Source organism: Lotus japonicus, chromosome 2 (genome assembly GCF_012489685.1).
Source record: "Lotus japonicus ecotype B-129 chromosome 2, LjGifu_v1.2".
NCBI lineage: Eukaryota > Viridiplantae > Streptophyta > Magnoliopsida > Fabales > Fabaceae > Lotus > Lotus japonicus.
In genome coordinates this window covers 88,535,110-88,555,867 of record NC_080042.1, presented here as the reverse complement: position 1 = coordinate 88,555,867, position 20,758 = coordinate 88,535,110, and the positions used below count along the sequence as shown (strand labels likewise).

The following is a 20,758-nucleotide window of genomic DNA, read 5'->3' as shown; positions in this document are numbered from 1 at the left end:
TTTGTTTCTATCTCTCTCCTCTTACCATCTATCACATCTCATACTTTCTCTCCCTTACTTTTTCTTTTCTTCATATCTCTCTCATCATTCCACCTCACACACTTCAAAAGAGAGGCTTTTGAGGTGTGTGAGTAACATTATTCTTATTCATAATATTATACTGCTAGTGGAGTTCCCGGGAATTGTTCCGTCTTACAAAGTCCCTAATCATTAATTATAATAAAATAATTTACAAGATAATTTAAAAAATTATTTAGAAAATAGAAACTTCTGTGGTGCTCACGAGATATTCTTCTCGCTTAATTACTTGTTAATTCTCAGATCTATGATATAGGAATTAAAAATGAAGAAACAAAGAACTTAAGTTTGGGTTTTCTTTCCTAATTTGACAAGCAATTGAATGTCAAAGACTACTACGTGTTTGAGTTGATGATCATTCATTTTATGCTTATGTGAAAGAATAAACTATAAAGTATACATTCCTTACTTAAATTTCTAATCAATGATAAAAATGTAGGAAATAAACGCACACTTCTCTCCCTGAATAAAGTTATGGCATTGATCACTATAATATGTGAGGCGATGACAAGGACATGATAATTTGTGATTTTGACCACTTTTTCGTTCTTTTTTCCTTTTATTTATTTATTAAGAAGTGTCTATTTATTTTATTAATTTTTACTAAGGAATCTTCAAAGTCAAATTAATGATACCCATTAAGTGGATAAATATAAACAACCAATTCAAAAATTAAGATTAAAAGACAATCCAAAGTCCAAACACAAACCTTCAAGATCAAATAAGTTCAAAGCCGGGTGCTAATTCGAAACTATAATGAATTAGAATCATATATATAAAGTGACTCGAAGCATCCAAGATTGAGAAGGCATAATCCACAGGAGTAATTTCAAGGAGATTACTCACATTCGAGCTTTATGGTAATGTCAAGTGTGAGAAACTAGAGCAGGAACTCTCCCACAACCTACACCTCCCGTGGTTAGCCAAATTATAAACATTTCAGCTATGAACCTGGAAGCAAAATCAAGCCACAAGTTTGAGTCACTTGAAACACCTGGATAAACACCAAGTCTAGGAATGTCTCAATTTTTCTGTTGAACCCACAAAACTTCGAAATGCCTAGCTCTCAACCGACCTACTCGAATGGCAACTCTAGGAGTTCAACTTAACTTGGGGAGTTTTAACAATGGCCAAACCCGAAAGTAGTATAGGTTTGACCTTACCTCTTGGTCATGCACCCTCTAATTAATGGGATTTAAAACACTACTTAGCCAATCCAGCAGGTAAAAGAAGAAAAAATAGTACATGATGAATAGTGCAAAATAGTGAATTTGAAAACTTGGAATTACGAAGTTGTTGATTCATTTACATAATTTTCGGGGAAAAAAAACTTTTGGTATAATGTACGTAGAGTATTTTCCCGTCAAAGAAAGCATCCTACGAAGAAAAAGTCAAGTGATACATTTCGTGGTTAGGCAATCTCTTTTTATGTAGTGGCCAACTCAAGCATGTACTAGAAAGTTAGCAAAATAGCACAAGCACAATTTGATGCTCGAAAGTGAAATAAGGAAGAAGATGCTAAGAAACAACAAAGGTAGCTACGCCTACTAGCATTCAATTGCATCGTGAAAGAAGCAAGGTGGTGCTAAAGCAAGTCATTGGTCCAAGGAAAGAGTGGGTTGCAGATAATGCAGCAGCAGCAGGCGCACCACAAAGTCACAAACACAACACAAACAAACAACCTCGAGTAGAGAGAGAGAGAATCTGACACAAGATAACATGACAAGTGCTATGTAGTGGCCCAGCAAGCATTCACTCCCCCTTTAATTTCCCCACACCCCTTCAGAAAAAAGAAGGTATGTGCACATTATTGATTATCCCGCCTACGGATCGCAATGGGTAGGGTACTATAGTACCCATCCATATACCCGCGTTTTCAAAAAGTACCCGTACCCGTTTCCATACCCGCGTGGGTAGCAACCCGAATGCCCGTCCTCGTACCCTGTGGGTACCTATATGCCCGTACCCGTACCCGTTATCCACAATTTAGCTAGCGAAAATTTAACTTTCTTCATTAAAAAATCAAAATATAAATTTTATTATAAAATAAAAAGCCTAAAATAAAAATACAAATGATGATCTGAATGTTTAAGAAGTAAAATCATTGGGATAGGTATAAATTTTATATAAAAAAATAAGCGATAGTTGAAGCTTTAAATTTATAAATTTAGATTATTAATAAACTCCTAAAGCTGTCGGTTAATAATTTATTTTAAAAATAAGTGAGAATAATTATGAACTGTATATATAATATTAAGACTTCACTTACGTATTTTTTAAAAGAAGTTATGAAGTTATACTTTAAGTTTATTAAAATATACTACTAATTATGTGTATGTATATGTATAATATGTCTGCGGGTATGGGGCGGGTTGGGTACTATAGTGCCCATACCCGCACCCGTACCCATTAATTTTTGCGGGTATTTACCCATACCCAACCCCATACCCATCTATCGGGTTTTTACCCTACCCATTGTGGGTATTTTTTGCGAGTACCCAATGGGTATTGGACCCATTGCCATCGCCAATCCTGCCATACTCTCATATTGTAGTGGTTATCCAAAGCTAAGTAAGTTTTCCTCTAAGAATCCTCTTAAATCTAGGTTCCCAATGTGATTTGCATGACTATGCCTCCATTCGATTTATATATCAAGAGTAAATTATCCCAAAAGCTTAATTTAATATTTGTTTTTTAGTTTGGGTCTTTTGTAACTTAATTTGTGTCACTATTTAACAAATTTTAAACTAGATTCATCCAACTCACTTTCAACCTCAAACCATTTTTCATCTCAATTCACCTAATTGTCACTTCTACATTCATTTAACACACTTTTAATAACTCTAAACTTTGTTTAAAAATAAAAGTACCTAAACATAATTACATTACAACTAATTGGCCAATTTGACCTAGACTTTGTCTTGTAAACTCACACTCAGTGACAGATTCATAAATTTGATGCTGTGAGGGCAATATATATATATATATAAATTCGTATAAATTTTTTTAATATATACTATTAGTTACGAGTGCATATTTTACCAAAAAATGGACACAAGTGAGGACATTTAAGTAGTAATCACATACTTTTACTACTTAAGTAAGAATATTTAACGATGTGGAATACAAGTGAGAACATTTAACAATGTGAGCTTATCAAAAAAAAAATTAACAATGTGAAACACAAGTGATGACATTTTTTTACAAAAAGAAAAACCATAAAAACCACATACTTTTACTACTCAATTTCTTTTCTAATGATTTTTTTTTTAAATTAAGTGATCGAGGGCACATGCCCTCATGGTCTTCTACATACATCCATCACTGCTCACACTCACTCAAATTTTGTTTTGCAAACTGAAATTCAAACACAGGTTTTGGGGAAATATCACATGAATAATTGTATATTATACTCTAACTATCTAACATGCCCTTTCACACAACAATTCACTCGAGTTTGAAGCGTGAACATTGGACAATGTACAAGCTCACATACTAAAACCTCTAATAACATGTCTAACATAGTAACATGTCTAGATCGTATTATTACTATTATTTTTAAATAGATCCAATTATTTCAAAACCAAGTAATATAAATAATTTTATATTATATTTTAACACTATAAATTAATTTTAATTGAAATAATCTAATAAAAATAAAATAGTTTTTGCTATATTTATAAATATTAATGTGATTTCATATATCTTAAAGGTATTAATGAAACAATTAGAATTTTACATGTTGATTTCATAAAATTTCACCGTGTCAAATTCAACTTTGGTTGCCCATGTTGAGTTCTACAGCAAATCCATATGTACAATTAGTGAACATGTAAAAGGTTACATGTAAGAAGATTCTTGTAGTCTATCTCTTTGATTAGTCTCTCTCTCCCTTTATATGCTGTTTGAGGACACACATTGATTTGAACTAGGGTAGTAGAGAGTGGCTGAGAAGGGCAATAATTAAAAACTGGACCAGGGTGGTGCAGAGGACCAACATGACCTTGTCGGTTGTTCTGCAAGACAAATTCTTGTCATCACTCATAATTCTCAGTGCAAAACAACCGCTCCCCTAAACCTAGCTATCTACTCCCTTGTTCCTTTTGGTTTATATGGTGCTGGATGGCTGGTAGGAAGCAAACAACCCTTCCTTCTAGACCCTCTTCCCACCACATATTACTAACAGTACCTTTTCATTTCCCAACCCCACTTTCTCATTCTTAATCAATGTTAGTAAGTCCTTACCAGAATACCAGGTGTTGTTGGCATGCAATTAAGCTAGCTTTCTACTCTTTACATATCAGTCTCTATTTCCTATTCTAGCAGCTGAGGTATGTTAATTTCCTAGGGACCCCAGTTATCATTTCTCTCTTGCTTGATTTTCTACCTTTCTTTTTATCTTTTTTAGGAAGTTGTTTTAAAACTATTCTTTTCTATACCAGGAGTGCTATATAAACAGTCTTATGCCTGTGAGAATAAGATTTGATTAGTGAAAATTTTGTTAGTGGGATTAGCATCCAGAGTGTCAATATCAGAATAAAACCAAATTAAGAAAACAAACAATTGTGGGCGTGCTTGATACTACTACTAATTACCTCTTTGATTGGGCCTGTTCTTTGATTAGATGGGGATAAATCAGAATTAGGGTTCAGCAAGATCCACAACAACCACAAGCAAAACCAAAGAAGAAAATCACAAAGCTCTTGATATGGTTTAAGGAATATTATGCATAATTGGATCTTGAACAGTTTCAGTGAAAGGATTTGATGGAAGCAGTGAGAGGACAAGGTAGTAAGGACATAGAAATTATGTCAACAGCAACAACAACCACTTTAGGTTACAATCTTCCCATCAGAAATTCTTCATCTTCTTCTTCCAAGCTTTCTTCTCCAACTGCAGGACACAGAACAAGTACTGATCAACCTGCTCCAGTACCAGTACCTCATACCAACAACAACACATTAATCTTCAATGATTCAGCTCAACCTTCACACCACCACCACCATCTTTCTGCACCACCACTACCTCAAACTCAAAACCACCACCATCAATCTCAGAGACCCACCACTACAGATCCAGATCTAACCCCATCATCTTCCCCTCTAGCCACAACAAGAATCACAGCACCACCACCACCACCACCAACACCGTTGGTCAGATACCGAGAATGTCTGAGAAACCACGCGGCGAGCATGGGGAGCCACGTGGTGGACGGTTGCGGCGAGTTCATGCCAAGTGGAGAAGAAGGCACCGAAGCACTCAAATGCGCCGCTTGCGAGTGCCACCGCAATTTCCACCGGAAAGAGGTTGAAGGTGAACAGCAAGTCCCCAATCCCAGTTTCCACTCCTATTACAAGCACAGCAACGGCCACCTTCAGCTTCCTGCACCACAACCGCTGCCACCGCCACAAAACTCTTCTCTTAGATTTTCCCACGCGGCGGCGGGTACTACTCCTACGGCGGGTCCGGTTCCAGTTCCGCCGTTGATGATGGCTTTCGGAGGCGCTGCCGCGGAGTCGTCGAGCGAAGATCTGAACATGTTCCAGCGTAACGCGGGAGCACAGGAGGCGGCGGCGCTATCGAGGAAGAGGCATAGGACGAAATTCTCGAGCCAGCAGAAGGATAGGATGATGGAGTTTGCTGAGAAGATTGGGTGGAGGATCCAGAAACAGGATGAGGAAGAGGTGCAGCAGTTTTGTTCTCAAGTGGGTGTGAGGAGAAAGGTTTTCAAGGTTTGGATGCATAATAACAAGCAAGCAATGAAGAAATTACACCAAATGTAAGAGTTTTGTTGTACTATTTTCTCTTCATTTTTTTCCAGGACTTGTCACTACTGTGTTTGTTTGAAAAGCAATAAGGGAAAGAGGCAACAGATTTTGAATGAATAATAAGTAGATTAGGATGTGCATAATCAAACAGAGGAAGATAGATAGCTGGCTAGAGATATATTAATTGTAACAGCTATAACATTCCATCATGTTACTCATTTTCTCATTTGTATGTTCTTCTTCAATTAACATATTTGATCATTATTCAATTTCAATCTATGCAATATAATCTTGTTTAAAGTATATAGGTTTACATGAACATAGGCAATATATCTGCACTGACTTTTTGGGTGCAGAAAATTATGCATGAGAACATTCTCAGTTTCTCACCTCTTTCTCCATTTGGATTTTGGACATGGTATTGGTAGCCAGGTTCAAAATCACAACAACTATAGGTTGCCATAACATTTGTGTGTTCGTAAATCCTTCTACAATTAATTTTAGAGATAAATTTGAAGGAAAAAGAAGCTGATTCATCTGTATAGGTTGTTGAGATGGGATGAATTTAGGATATCATGAGCAACACTTAGACTATTGATTACAATATTTCATGCGTAATTCTTTGAGCCCTTTTGTATTTAAACATGGAACCGTCGAATAGTCAACATGTGCAGTTCTTTGGTAATCAGCATTGAAGGGTTTGAAGAAAATAGGATCCCACGCCACACTACTATTTTTGTCCTCTCAGAGTCATTGCGTAGGACAGTAGGAAACCAACACATCAATATTAGCAGACAATACCCGTTCTTTTCTCAATTTGACGTTTTGAAAGTTAGTGTGTTCAATATTGTCTTCTGGTCCAATATAGGTTGACATACCTAGCTAGCCGCATGACTTGAGTTTGAGCCTCACCCCTTAGAATGTGGATTTGAATCCCGTGCGAACAACAATCTTGAATTGGTGGACATTCATGACATTGATCAAGTGCTCTTACGCCGAAGATGAACAAGGCTAAGCGATATGCTGAAATTGTGGCGAAGTGATTTGGTGAAATTGCGGGATGCAAAATTGAATCGTTAGGGAGAGATACTATGCCTCACCAACACGCTGCAGAGTGAGCTTCTGTTGGCCTCTACATGAATAATAGAGGAAACAATCCTCTCCCGCCAAATATCACCGGTAGTATATCATTGACATCATGTATGATGTGTCTGGAGATGCCTCCCCAACTCTTTCAACTTTTGTATCCAAAAAAATTTATTTTGTCTATACTCAGACACTTTAACCAAATGGGACTGAAATCATCTATCATAATTAGGTGTCTTGTCATACCACAAATTTTATCATAATCATTGAAAATTCACTCATATAATGTTATAATTGGCATACTCCTATCTACATGTCACAAGTTAATGCATTGGAATAAACACACCAAATAAAAACATAGATCTTCTTCCACCATGACAAAGTAAACAAGGAGAAGGGGGCCGGAGGATACACAAATTTCACCCTTCAAACGCTTTACCCCCATTCTTGGATACCATTCGCTTCCACAATGAAAACACCACATGGAGAAAGTATATCAAGTCCTTTTTGTGCAAGAAAGGGAAACCAACTACATGAAATGTGCTGAAAATCATTGCTATTGCCTATTATTGCTGAAACAGGTGTAGTAACTAAATGTGTTTCTAAATCTCGAGAAAAGAATGTATATTTTGCATCAAACAAAATCTTCATATATAGAATAGAGCCATGCTGATCTAATGTTGTAAAAATTGACTAAAAAGTATGTAGTATATATTTCTATTCTTGTTAGCCTAAACGGTCACAAAACTGATATCTATATAAATAGTCTAAATGTTTAACAACTAAATAGACATCATGTTAGATCATGAGATGGCCAAAATGAACTCATGAAGTTCATTTGCAAAAAACCCAAGATAAATCATGATTGTACGTAGGTGAACCAATCACATTTAAGTGAAATGAAATTTTCATATTTTATTTATTTATAAATTATCTTATTAAGTAACCCTGATATATATATCATTTAGCCAAACATTTTTTCAAAAGTTCACATTTTAAAAAAAGGAGAGAAGAATATGCATGTTTAGCCTAATTAATTTCACACTAACAATTATACTTAGCTTTGATTGTAGTGGATTCCATTTTATTTTAAAGAACCGTGAAGAATAAACTTCAAGGTTAAAAGAGCAGAACTCACGATGGTTTTGTTATGAAATAAAAGATACTGAATAACTGTGATCGATCATTATTAACAAAAAAAAACAAGTTTGGAGTTTGTTTGAAGCTTCTTAAGCATTTACTCAATACATGATCTCTGAACAATGTGTATGAAAAATGATTTAATAGGGAGGATCTGCCAAATTAAAATGATCTTAGTCTCAAACAAACCTTCAGTTAGTTAACATAACACACATTTCAGATTAAGCAAGTTAATCACGGCTTTGGAAACACAACTTGTCACAAGTTTTGGCACTTAATATAAGATCACATGAGTTTCGGGCATGATAGTAAGCCATGTTTGGGATCATGCCCATGCAAAATCTTCGCAAGTAATAGGACAATTATATTGTACGTATCAACTTCTGGGACAGAGATTAGAAAACTTTGATTTTTAGACTTGTGGATTCGGGCAAAAGTACAATCTTGAATTATAAAATTTGGCCCCCGTGTGACTTGCATTTGTAGTCATGGACCACCAAATTAAATAAGGCCACTCACAAAATGCAGAAAAGACACCACTAATCAAAAGAGATGATATTGCCTTTATTAAACCATGCAACCTTTAGATGCTAATACGCTATTCTTATAACAAAGATAACAAACTACGCATGTTAGGAAAGGGCCCCAACATTTTATATCAGATGTCACTATGTCAGCATACACTAGCAGCAAAAGTATCATAATTAATTATAGGTTACATAAGATACATAGGGTGTGGTAGGTTACAAAAAACCCCAAAAACAAAACGGGATATCAGCTTATATGAATCTACCTAGCATCTAGATATATAACAAACCTTGGAACCTTACCAGCTTTTGTACAAAAAAGGAAATGCAACAAAACACGGCATACATGTTTGAAAATCCTTCTACAATTGATTCAGAATCTAAAACTGACCAGAAGCTTACAAAATTATCATCTGAGTCAGAATTGATCCAGATAAAAGAGAAGTTAATCCAAACACGCTAACGGTTTGCAAAAGAGCCAAAGAGCTAAAATCTAACTAAAGTGAACTAGTGAGGTTGTTTCAGCTAACAAGTGAAAGATACTGACCATATATCCTTATAGTTCTAGTTCTGGGGTGTTCCTCAACATTTCTCCAAATTCTCCTGTGGCTTCAGAAGCCTTCTCCTTTGCAGCCTCATACCTAGCCTTGGCCTCTTCACTCATTGTATTCTTTGCAGACATGTATCTCTCACCCACTTCATCTTTAGCTTGCTCAAAAGTTTCTGCAATTTTGTCTCTATCTAATCCCATTGCCTCACCCATCTTATCTTTTGCATCATTCACCCGCTCCTTGGTTTCATCATAAGCAGCAAAGGCCTTATCTCTTCCATAATCCACTATTCTTTTCCCTTTGCTTTTCACGCTTTGAATTTTTGGCGGAGCGCTCTTCATCCTCCCCTGAGCGCAATCATTAGCATCGTGGAATTTCTCCGAAGCCATATCTGAAGCCGTGTTTATTTTCTCCTTCCCCTGCTCATAGACATTGGATGCTTTCTCTGCCATGTTGTCTTTGGCGTTGCGAGCCATGGTTGAAGCTTTATCTGAAGCCATGTACATTTTTTGTTTAGCATCCTCATAGGTGTCTCCCACCATGTCTTTTGCATCATTGATCTTATTCTTGTCTGTTGGCATTCTGATGACCTCATCAGAATCATCATAAGCCTTGGAGGCTTTTTCCCTTCCATATGATACGGCTTCTGAAACTGCTTCCCGAGCGTCAGTAGCTTTTTGAGAAGCATAATCTGAAGCTCCTGGACAAGCAAATATAAAAGGAATTTTGATTAAGATTACATTGCTTGAAGTCGATATACCAATTTAAAATCCAGATGTAAAGATTGACAAATAATGAACAAATATGAAATACCTGATGCTGCAGACTTCATTGTCTCTGTTGCCCTTGAGGCAGCATCTTCAGCTTTGTACTTCGCGTTTTGAGTGGCTTGTCTTACATTATCATTTTGGGACCCCAAACCTCTGGCACAATAATTGTAAACAAATGAACAATATGACAAAATTTAAGGTTTGGCCTACAAATGCACTAGAACTAGCAATAATTTATTCAAAGACAGACAAAACATATACTGGTCAAGCATGAGAGAAAGCAGATCCTATCCTAAAATCTTAAATGTGGGTATGTATTTGCGTCAAGTTGGCCAAGAACACATTAATGCAATGATACAAGAGACATGGATTGCAAAAGGAGCACAAAAGCACATTGCACTGACAGAAATACAAAAACACACCAAGAGTGTGTTTGTTTTCAAGTCTAAAGCACATTCACATCAAATCCAATCCAACAGATAAACAAACACATACTAAGTTGTGGCGGGGTGAAAATACTTAAAGTGTATGTTGCAATTTAAATATGAGATGAAATTTAATCTTTTTTATTAGAACAACTAGAGCAATGAGGATTAGAATAATGGGAGCAATAACCATTTAACCATATAGATTTTGGTTCCAATACCATATTATAAACAATGTTTTGCCTAGAGAGATGAATTTTTTTATATATTATATTTCTGATATAGAGGCATGAGGCATCAATCCACGCTATTGTTTGCATCAATCTCCTACACTCCAAGCCCCTCTCTCTCTTCTTAAATTGATCCAAGCCTTTAAATATAATTCATTTTTTTTTCTCTCTTCTTAAATTGATCCAAGCCTTTAAATTTCAAAATCAATGGCTCAGATTTGGATGGAGAGAGGATGGAGGGAACATGGATGGAGAGAATCCAAACCCGTTTTTTCGGATTTGGATCCTCTCCATCCAACTTCTCTCCATCCCCTCTCCATCCAAAATCTGAGCCATCCATTTTAAATTTTAAAGATGAGGATTAATTCATGTTTTCTCTCTCTTCTTAAATTGATCCAAGCCTTTAAATACAATTCAATTTTTCTCTCTCTTCTTAAATTGATCCAAGCCTTTAAATTTCAAAATCAATGGCTCAGATTTGGATGAAGAGAGGATGGAGGGAACATGGATGGAGAGGATCCAAACCCCTCCCGCGTTTTCGTTCCCCACCTCCTAATTATGATTATCAGAACTAACTATCCATCATTAGTTTGATTTCCCAAATGTATTAAGGGAAACAGTCCCTTTTCAGATTGGGATAACAAGATAAGGTTAGCCATTGATTCCTTAACAATACTCGAATATCTCGTCGTAATGTGCTTCAACAAAACTCGTACAATGTGATTTTGGAAAAGGAAAAATATTGTCTAATCCAGAATAAAAAAACACACATGCACTACGGCTTAGCAAAATAAAAATAAATAATTGCCCATCACAATTAAGCAATGATAAATAAACATAAAAAAGAAAACACATGTTTTCTTGCATAGCATATTTGCATGACTAAAATCTAGTGAGAATGTGAGATGGTGAAAAAGGATACAGAGAGAAAGAAGATTACTCGGAGAAGGTGTTACGAGCATCATTGACAGCTTCTTCCGCTTTGGCTTTGGCATCTTCACCCCAACACCTGCAAATCCCCACACACACTGCAAACAATATCACAAACAACAACAAAACCTTTCTGTTTCCCATTTCGTTTCACTATCTATTTTCTCTTCGTCTGTAATGTACGAAAAAAAGATTATTTTCTTTTCATTGGCGGTTTATTAATGGAATAGCGTGCGGCTGGTGTTAACGTCACCATGACTGGTGCACCATGAATCTCCACGTGGCAGAGTATAGAGAGCCACCGGGGAATGGACATGCTAGCTTTTCGCCACGTGTCAAGTGTGGTGGGTGCACCGCATGGCTCGCGTCACGGCTAGTCTGAAAGAAACACTTCAACGGGTTTCACTTCATCTTATCTTTTAAAACTTTTCTTCATTTAGAAATTTTCTTTTCTTTTATAAGCTAAAATACATTCTACCAAAGCACTGGTAAGAGGTAGGTGACATATGATTGGGTGGAGGAGGTCCAGGGGGATTAGTGCAATTTATGTTTTAGTGTGTACCCAAAAAAATGTAAATTACAACTTTATATTTTAAATTAAATAATCAAGGTAAATTGACTTCTGCTCTCAAGAGTCAAGGCCCAGCTTCTTGTTTCATAGAATGTAATAAAGCATCTCTCATTCCTAACAAATAAAGCCACAGTATCCTGAAAATTTTGCAGACGAGATGCATCTAGATTAATTTATAAATGAATCTACTTCATCGGCCACAAATACTGACAAAGATAACAAGATGAAGAATAATATGCAGAAGAAAAATCCCAGAAGAGCAGGTCAAAATGGGGATTCAGATTTAAAAGCTGAAAATGCCGCCTTCAGATGCAAGTTGTAACCGTTGATGATGTTCCACCACCTTGTAATCCACAATTTCTTTAAGCAACTGGGAATCCAAGACGCAATCTGGGCGACCATAAACAGCAGCTTGGACACTGGCCATAAGTTTGGCTATCTCACGGCCAGAAAAGCCCTCGGTTTTCTTGGCAGCCTCTTTGAGCACATCTTCAGATAAATCTTTTATAGTAATCTGTTTGGGTTGCTTCTTCAGCAACAAGCCTCCCTTGGAGCCATTGTTGTCATGACATAGATACTTGTTCAGATAGAGCTTCAATAATTTTAGACGCTCCTCTTCTCCCGGAAGTGGGAATTCAATCACTTCATCAATGCGATCAGTAACTGCGCTGTCAAGATCTCCTGGTCTGTTTGTGGCAAGAACAAGTACTATGTCTCTAGACTGATCACCAGTTCTGAAGAGCAATGCGTTTAGAGCACTTCGCTGAGCTTCGCTCATATATGTGCTATTTCGCCTGCATTTAATGAAAAGAAGTAAGGGGAGAATTAGTTCTTTAAAGTTACAGTGAACAAGGTAAAAGCAAATACACACAAACAAAATCCATAGAAAGCTGGTGCTGATTCATCCATTTATTTTGATGTCTTAAATGCGGGAAGGTGAAGATACTCCATGCTTCTAAATACCAAAACTTACTTTGAGAACAATTCAAATGATAAACCATTAAAATTTGTAAAAGCATAAAGATATGCTTTGTAGACTTTTTTTTTGATGATACAACAGGGCTAGCTTTGTAGACTGCTATAATATAATATTTACATTTCTCGCATCCATGGTTTAAATGAAGTTATATGTATAGTTATAATCTTAAAATTTCAAAATGCAATTTAACTCCACTTACTCGCAAAGGAAAGCATCTGCCTCATCAATAAAAAGCAACAGGCCTTTTCTTGATTTCTTGGCCCAATCAAATATCTCATGAATTTTGGTGACTGCCTGAGCGCCAAGAGGCGCAACATCTCCTCCGGTCATCATGGCATAATCCAAACCCTTCACACCAAAATTGAAAGAGTCAAGCAGTTAAAGACACCTTTTCAAACAATTTACTAATAATGAACCATCATACGCAAAAAAAACGAGTGACTCACAGAAAAAGGCTAAAAAGAAAAAACAAATCCATTGGTAAGCAGGAGTACAAATATGAATGAGATTAAGATTTTAAGTATCGTAATTTCACTTCATTAGTACATCCAGAAAATTATATCAGATTGTTAGCACAAAGAATTTGGAAGGCCAAAAAACGTATAACAAGTCAAATATGTAAATCAGATCCAGACATAAAAGAAGTAATCATCATACCGATCTTCTAGCTATTTCCCTTGCAACCATGGTTTTACCAGTCCCGGGAGGCCCATAAAAAAGCATATTACGAAATGGTGCCTGATGGGCCTTAGTGTTTGATGTTGCCCGTGCAAGATGCTGTATTCTTTTTAGCAACGATGGATGGAGGATCACATTTCCAAGACCATTTTGACTCCCAATAGGCTTTTCTGCCCCGCCCAAAGTACTATAAACTTTATTCTTGGCTTGAGAAACGATCCTTGCCCCTGGAAACTTTGCCATGGATGATTCCCGGATCAATGATGGCTGCCCCAAAATCCGATTAATATAGCCCCATGTAACTTTTGCACCTTCTCTATAGAAACAGAAAGTAAACTAAAATACAATCAGATACCATTTACAAAATCTGGCATAATTCAGATGAAAGTGGATTTGACAAATCATGAACCCAGTGCATGTTTAAGAACTATAAACCCAGAGCATATTTGATCCAGGGAAAGCTTGTCACTGAAATTTGAAAATATCCATACATGTTAAGACCCTAACTCACTATACCTGCGTGCTAATCAACAGGTGGAGAGAACAACAGTAGGACATAAGAATTTGCAATGGCGCAAGACTCAGGACAGAACATTTCAAAACACAAGGTTTAAAATGGTTATTATTGAAAAGGGAGTTGAAAGGATCATAGCATGAAAAACCTTAATTTTATTTTTATTTTGTTTTCTCCTCTTTTTTTCCAAGGCGGGAGGGGATGAGGTTCGATAATTGGTCTGGGAATCTCATGCATAAGCAATGGCAACCACTTCTGTGATGTAAGAGACAGAAATAAAATCTCTTTCCTTATTCAAATTACATGATTCCCATTAATAGCTACTATAGATGATGTGGATGTTTACTTTGGTCATTTTTATAAGAACACTTGGAGATTGTGGTGCATTAATTACTTTTTGACAAGAATACCCTTATTTAATTGAACTTTTTCTCTCTTTTCACTCTCCTAAGCATTAATGATGCATAGAAATTAAGAAGAGTGAGTTTAGGGCAATTTTTCGAAGTCAATGTTAATTGAGAACAAATTTAATGCGCTAAACTACTTTAACTAGATTTCTTAAACTGTGTGAATTAGTTTTTTGGTTCTTATAAATAGGACCCGAGGTAGTACCATAAATCAGCTATCATGCATCTAAATATGCATTTTGGTCCTACAACTTCCACAGTTTTTGTAGGGATGAAGTGCATAACCAATCATTACAATAGAGGCATATGTAAAATGATTATATACCCTTACAAAACAAGATAATGTTCAGCAAAAGCTAAACAACAAAATTACAGTGCAATAATTGTGATTATTGGATTAAAAATTCATTCTATTGCGGTGACGCTCCATTTTTTCCATGAAATTTCAATTGGAACAACAAATCATCCTTGCGTTTCTTGCAGTATTGGTTTTGTAACTACTAGGATTGCTCATAATGATGTTACTCAGTTCAAAATCAAATGCACCATGAAAAAACAGCACACGTACCTAGTTGTATATACACCTGCAGCTAATGCAGTGACTCCTCCAACAGTCATAAGCAATCTGTCCCTATCAGTCAATAAGACCCTTAGACCACCTGCATATTAGCAGGAGATGGTAGTTAAACCAACAAAATCTTAATCTGAGATTAAATACAAATCAAAGGTCAAGCAGGACTAATTTTCATACATATGAAAATAGTTGACAAAACAATAATGCTACGGTGACACAACAGATTTAGTCAGATGGAATAATAGAAACTGATAACATACTAGCTATACCACATGCCTTGACAGCCAAAGAAACCAAAACTCAAAACCTGTAACATTTTTGTAAAATATGACAAAAATATAGGATATAAAACTTTACCGCTATAGTTCCCAGAAAAACTCAGAAGAGTACATACATAGCAGTGATAATATTCAGTGAGCAGCTATGAGCCTATAATATCATGTAACCATGAATTCTTCTGTGCGAGCCAAACAAATAACTTGAAAAATTAAATGACAAGCTTGTTGGAAGCAATTCAATAAGCTCATGGTGAAAAATTGAATTTTATCAAAGTCAGCAGATCAACAATTTTGGGAAATATTACTGGGAAGTCTTTTCCTATACAAACCAGAAGGTGTACAATGTTACATGTTGAAACATCTGGCACGGCCTGTACAGAAGAAATACTGCAGATACGGACAGACACAAATCCAAGGATGTGACTGGTATTGTGCGTTTTGGTTTTTGTAACATGTATTTACAACATGCCAACTTATTTTGGATTTTACTTGGAAAATTTCATCAATTTCTTCTGTATGGGTCTTACTTGGCAAAATTTAGTAATAAGTTAATAACATCTTCACCGAACAAAGCAATTACTGCCTCAAGCATTGAGAGGAAATTACCAATTAAAAATATGGTAATGGTATAGAATATATTCACATCAACATTAATCTCAATAATCACATTTAGAAGTAGGAAAACATCATTACACAATAAACTGCATAGAAGTTTATCCATAAAATTCTGCAAGTACCACAATAGAGCCAAGCCAGTCAATACCCACAGTACAATCATCATTTATGAGCCTAAAGTACATTATAAAGAAAACAGATGTGCTTATCAATTGAATTACCTTCGATATGACTAAAAGTTGTGTTAATTGCAGCAAGCCATTTATCTCTTTCACCTTGAATTCGATCAACAAGCATTCTCCTTTTCTGATCCTCAGTCAATTTTGCTTCATGGGCTCGACCTTCAGCCTCTGCCATTGCCTTAACTCTGATGGTTTCTCTTTCCATTTCAGCTCTCTCTTTCTCAGTCTGACGTTGCTGAGATTGGATCTGTTCTTCTGTAGCCTGTCTTGACCTCTCCTTTCTTACAGCAGACTCCTCTTGCCTCTTGACCAATTCAACATTATTTTGCCTTTGAACTTCATGATCTGCCTGCAAATGGCATCTTATTGATAACTATCAGACATAAAACATTTTAATATTGCAAAATTTCAAAGATAGAGAAGCTGATTTTCATAGGGCTCCATCCTAAGATTCACCTACAGTTTAGACTTCTCAATGAAATTTTCAACCAAAATCCTATGACTACAGAGACGAAGAGGGATAAAATTCAGAAGTTATCAAGCCAATCTATGGCAGCATTTCGTCCTTGTAGACCGAACACATCTAGTGGAGAAACTTTGATTGTTAATTGACTTACTCTAAAAAGCCTTATCAATTATTAGGACAGAAAGATAAATATCACATTATTCAGCCTTTCATGAAAACAACTATCATATGAAGTAGCATATGTGAAAATCCTGTGGGATGATCCAATACCATATATTTCACGGGTACATGTGTGAAGTTTTCATTTAGGAAAGACCATATATGCATGTGTTTATTATGTTTGATGAACTTTACACACACATACAAACACAAATATAATCATATCCTATACTTTTAGAGAATAACCACATTGCCATATGACCATATCAGATTTGTATCACATTTGATACAATACCCGTAATCCCGCATCATAGCTATATCATAGGTCTAAATTGCCAGATTTCAAAAAATCACATATTAAATAAAAAGGGTATACAATTGCTTATTTAGCCAGCACCTGCATTCTTTTCCTTGCCAGATCGTCTTCCTGTCGGCGCGCCTGGGCCTCTCTCTGGGCTTGGTCTTGTAATAGATTTCGTTGCTCTTCAACAATTTTCCGCTGCCTTTCCTGCAATGAATATATTGCAACAATAACGCAAGATTGAAATTGTATAAGACACACGCCACTAATGATAGACCCTGAGAAGCACAAAAAATCCCAATATCCTCTGATCACTGTTATTACACTCATGGCCAACTAAGGTGAGGATTGATGATGATAAAGATTCTAATGATGCGATATATAGATAGCTTGGTTCAATGTATGAAAATTGCAAAGGAAAAGATGAATGACAAAGTTGTCACTTTGAGGGGTAGTCTCCATAGTGCTAGTTGCCAGCTGAATACAGACCCAGCTCAAAGGATGACTATTGGGCCTTCGATCCCAGTTTCTAATTCGTACTTTACTGAAAATTGCTGGTAAATTGTTTTAGTAATTAAGTACAATTTCCAACATAGAAATCAGTCAAATAACTACAAGAAGATCACTAGCCAACTATGAACACATTAAAAACTACACAATATGGGAGTTCTGAAACAATCTTCATGACTGATCACTTACAATATCATTATGAGCCTGAATGAGTTCATAGTGAACTTTTTCAGCATCTAATTCAGCGAGGCGAGTTTTTTCCTGTGCACGCATTATAGCAAACACCTACAAGACAACATCAATACTTGAATAATCAGAACAAAAACGCAGAATGCAGATTGAATCCCAGAACCAAACACAGAAAGAAAAGGAGATTTCATACCTCTTTGGCCAACCGAGAATTATTGATTTTACGGAGAGCTCGAGCAGCTCTTTCTAACAATTCCGGAGAATCGAAACCCGACTTGCTGGATTCATCGGGTGGCGGGGTTTCGGATTTGGTGTCAGAAGCCTGGTCAGACGACGAAGGGGAATTTGAAGGCGGTGAAGATGAGAAAAAGGGGAAGCGAAAGCGAGAGTCGGCGTATGCACGATCGGAGCGCGCGGAATAGGAAGCCGCCGCCGCAGCTGTGGTGGCGACCACGCATGAGGTTAACCTAGCGGCGGTCATGGCTTAGAATGCACCTTCGAAATGGATCATCAAGAAGATTCGTGGTTTCACTGCGTGCCGCGAGCTTAAACCCTCTGTTTCTCTGTTAGGGTTTAAACGAACGGGTAATGGAAAACTTGTTTTCCAAGAGAGTTGATTTACCCTTGCTAAGCACGGTCATTTAATTTTAATATGCTTAAAAAGTAACTTTAATTATAGTTTTATAAATATAAAATATTTGTTAATTTTTATCATTATTGCACATTTGCACCAATCCCCCCTTTTATTTTATAAAATGCATTGATTTCTGATCGGAAGGATCTGATCATATCAATGCATCAGTGTTGATTGAAGAGGAAAATAATGGAGCTTTCGAATGAAGATGGTTGAGGAGAGCTTTAAGTAGAAGGGTGGAAGGACCCTAATGTCATCCGTTGTCGTCAAGTCCAAGAGGGTCCCTATAAAGACATTCCAATGCCTAAACTAGTGGTTGAGGAGTTTGGATTTCTCTAAATGTTGGAATGAGAAGTGTGTAACTGCTGCATACTTGAGTTTGTCTTTTTGCACATGTGAGTGTGTTAGGGAGGTTTCGATGATTGTAGTGAATGCCTAATGTTGAGGCGAAATCCCACATTAGCTAGAGATAGAGCATAGATAGCCTTTATAAGGGTTGTGCAAACCTCAACTCTTGAGCTAGCTTTTGTGGTTGAGTATAGGCCTCCTGATTTCTAATAAATTTAGCTGTTAGGTTTCCTGTTATGTTCATATATTCATATATCTTATGGTTGGGGATACCTCGTGAATGAGACCTCTGGTATTGACCTCCACACCTACGCCTATTGCTAGGTTATGGAGCTTGCGATGGGACATGTGATGAGGTGCAACTATGCCTTGGATGCTCAGGGGGTGATCGTACAAGTCCCCTAGGGATGACCATGATCGAAGAGGGTCGTCGGTTGCCTGATCGCCAAAGGTATAGTCGTCAGAGGGTTGACTACGAGAAAAACTTCCCATTCTCTACACGTCACTTTTAGATCCATTCTCCTTTGAATTTCATCACTGAATTTTTTTTAATCAAACTAAGAACAAAATCCACTTTTGTGTATATGTGTGGTTAAATAGGAACAGCCACTGGACACATGTGACTTTCACCTATCATACGTGTATTTATTTGCCATACATGTAATTTTTTTTTCACCATCTTCCTCTTCCTCCCCCACCCACTACCATTTTCTTCCTCTTCCTACATGAATCTGCACATGTATTCATCTCCAAATTATTATTAAGCTTTTCAAATCGAATTGAACCCTCTTATCCTCCAACCCCAAAGTTGCCATCTTTTAGGGAAGTGAACGGAATGACGCAAATACAATAAGGGTGGTTACTTGCTTGTAAGACCCTTAGATAAGGGTCAATTGGACGTCAGATAAGGGTCACGTGATACTCACGTGCTTCCCTCTCTCCTCATACCTCCTTTCTCTCTCCAATTGGACGTCCACGTAAGCCTCCTCCATTAAGAAATAAACGGTAGGACTAATGTTGCACACGACCTACAACGTCGGGGACCATCCATGTAATTAAATTAGGTGGGGGACCAAAATCGTGGTATTGGTAAACGTCAGGGACCAAAGTTGCAATTAAACCTATATGTCTTTTATGCTTGGAACAAAGTTTATTAAATATGAAAGAGGAGTCCCAATCAAAAGATTAAACTGTTTCGGGTAAGTCCTCAACAAAATGATAATCTACTTAACAACTCATGATGTCCCTTCTACGTGAATCACTTTTTATTTTAGTTGGGTTATAGAGTGCTTGGGTTTGTCTGTACGACACCAATCCTCATTTTACTTAGCCTAAACTTATTACAAGGCGATCAGATGTTGGTTCTCCCCTTTTTGTTGAGGCTCTTTCTTATAGATGGACTCTTTCTATGATGTAGAACACGTGTTTTTCTCATGCTTGTTCGAGTCTGATTGCTATATGACGTTTAATCTTTGGAAACAATTCAATGTAATTGAAAAGAATCAAATTTAGCTTGAGAAGTTCTATGTATTGATACCTCATTTTACTTAGCAAATTCCTAGTTCTTAAGCTCGGGATTAGATATGAAGAACTTCTCTTGGTAAATTGAATTTCTTTCCTTTTTCATTTGACCTAAACTGACCACAAGGCGATCAGATGTCAGTTATCCCCTTTTTGTCGAGGCTCTTTATTATAGATGAGCTCTTTCTGTGACGTAGAACATATGTTTTTCTCATGTCGTGTTCGAGACTCATTGTTAGACAATGTTTAATCTTTGGAGGGGATGCTCATAACGAATCTTATAAGAGAAGCATTATCAAGGATTATTGTGCTTTGGCATTGTTCTTT

General features: G+C 36.7%; 3 protein-coding genes across 4 annotated transcripts; 1 reads left to right on the top strand and 2 right to left on the bottom strand.

Annotated features, from left to right (window-relative positions):
- Window positions 1-3,990: 3,990 nt before the first annotated feature.
- Window positions 3,991-6,125, top strand: LOC130740719 (zinc-finger homeodomain protein 6-like). 2 transcript variants are annotated; one of them, XM_057593398.1, is made up of 2 exons: window positions 3,991-4,409; window positions 4,703-6,125. In XM_057593398.1, exon 2 carries the CDS (start codon window positions 4,845-4,847, stop codon window positions 5,859-5,861), a length of 1,017 nt encoding a protein of 338 aa, XP_057449381.1. In that variant the 5' UTR covers window positions 3,991-4,409; window positions 4,703-4,844; the 3' UTR covers window positions 5,862-6,125. The 2 variants fall into 2 exon arrangements, with proteins under 2 accessions (XP_057449381.1, XP_057449380.1); XM_057593397.1 differs by having other exon boundaries at window positions 4,521-6,125.
- Window positions 6,126-8,698: 2,573 nt separating this feature from the next.
- On the bottom strand, window positions 8,699-11,709 carry LOC130740720 (uncharacterized). Its single transcript, XM_057593399.1, has 3 exons — window positions 11,516-11,709; window positions 9,964-10,073; window positions 8,699-9,850 (listed from the first exon to the last, which is right to left on the bottom strand). Exons 1-3 carry the CDS (start codon window positions 11,647-11,649, stop codon window positions 9,156-9,158), a joined length of 939 nt encoding a protein of 312 aa, XP_057449382.1. The 5' UTR covers window positions 11,650-11,709; the 3' UTR covers window positions 8,699-9,155.
- Window positions 11,710-12,076: 367 nt separating this feature from the next.
- On the bottom strand, window positions 12,077-18,538 carry LOC130740718 (uncharacterized). The gene is made up of 8 exons (XM_057593396.1): window positions 18,122-18,538; window positions 17,929-18,024; window positions 17,326-17,436; window positions 16,343-16,652; window positions 15,223-15,313; window positions 13,713-14,049; window positions 13,255-13,403; window positions 12,077-12,870 (listed from the first exon to the last, which is right to left on the bottom strand). Exons 1-8 carry the CDS (start codon window positions 18,407-18,409, stop codon window positions 12,360-12,362), a joined length of 1,893 nt encoding a protein of 630 aa, XP_057449379.1. The 5' UTR covers window positions 18,410-18,538; the 3' UTR covers window positions 12,077-12,359.
- Window positions 18,539-20,758: the final 2,220 nt, after the last annotated feature.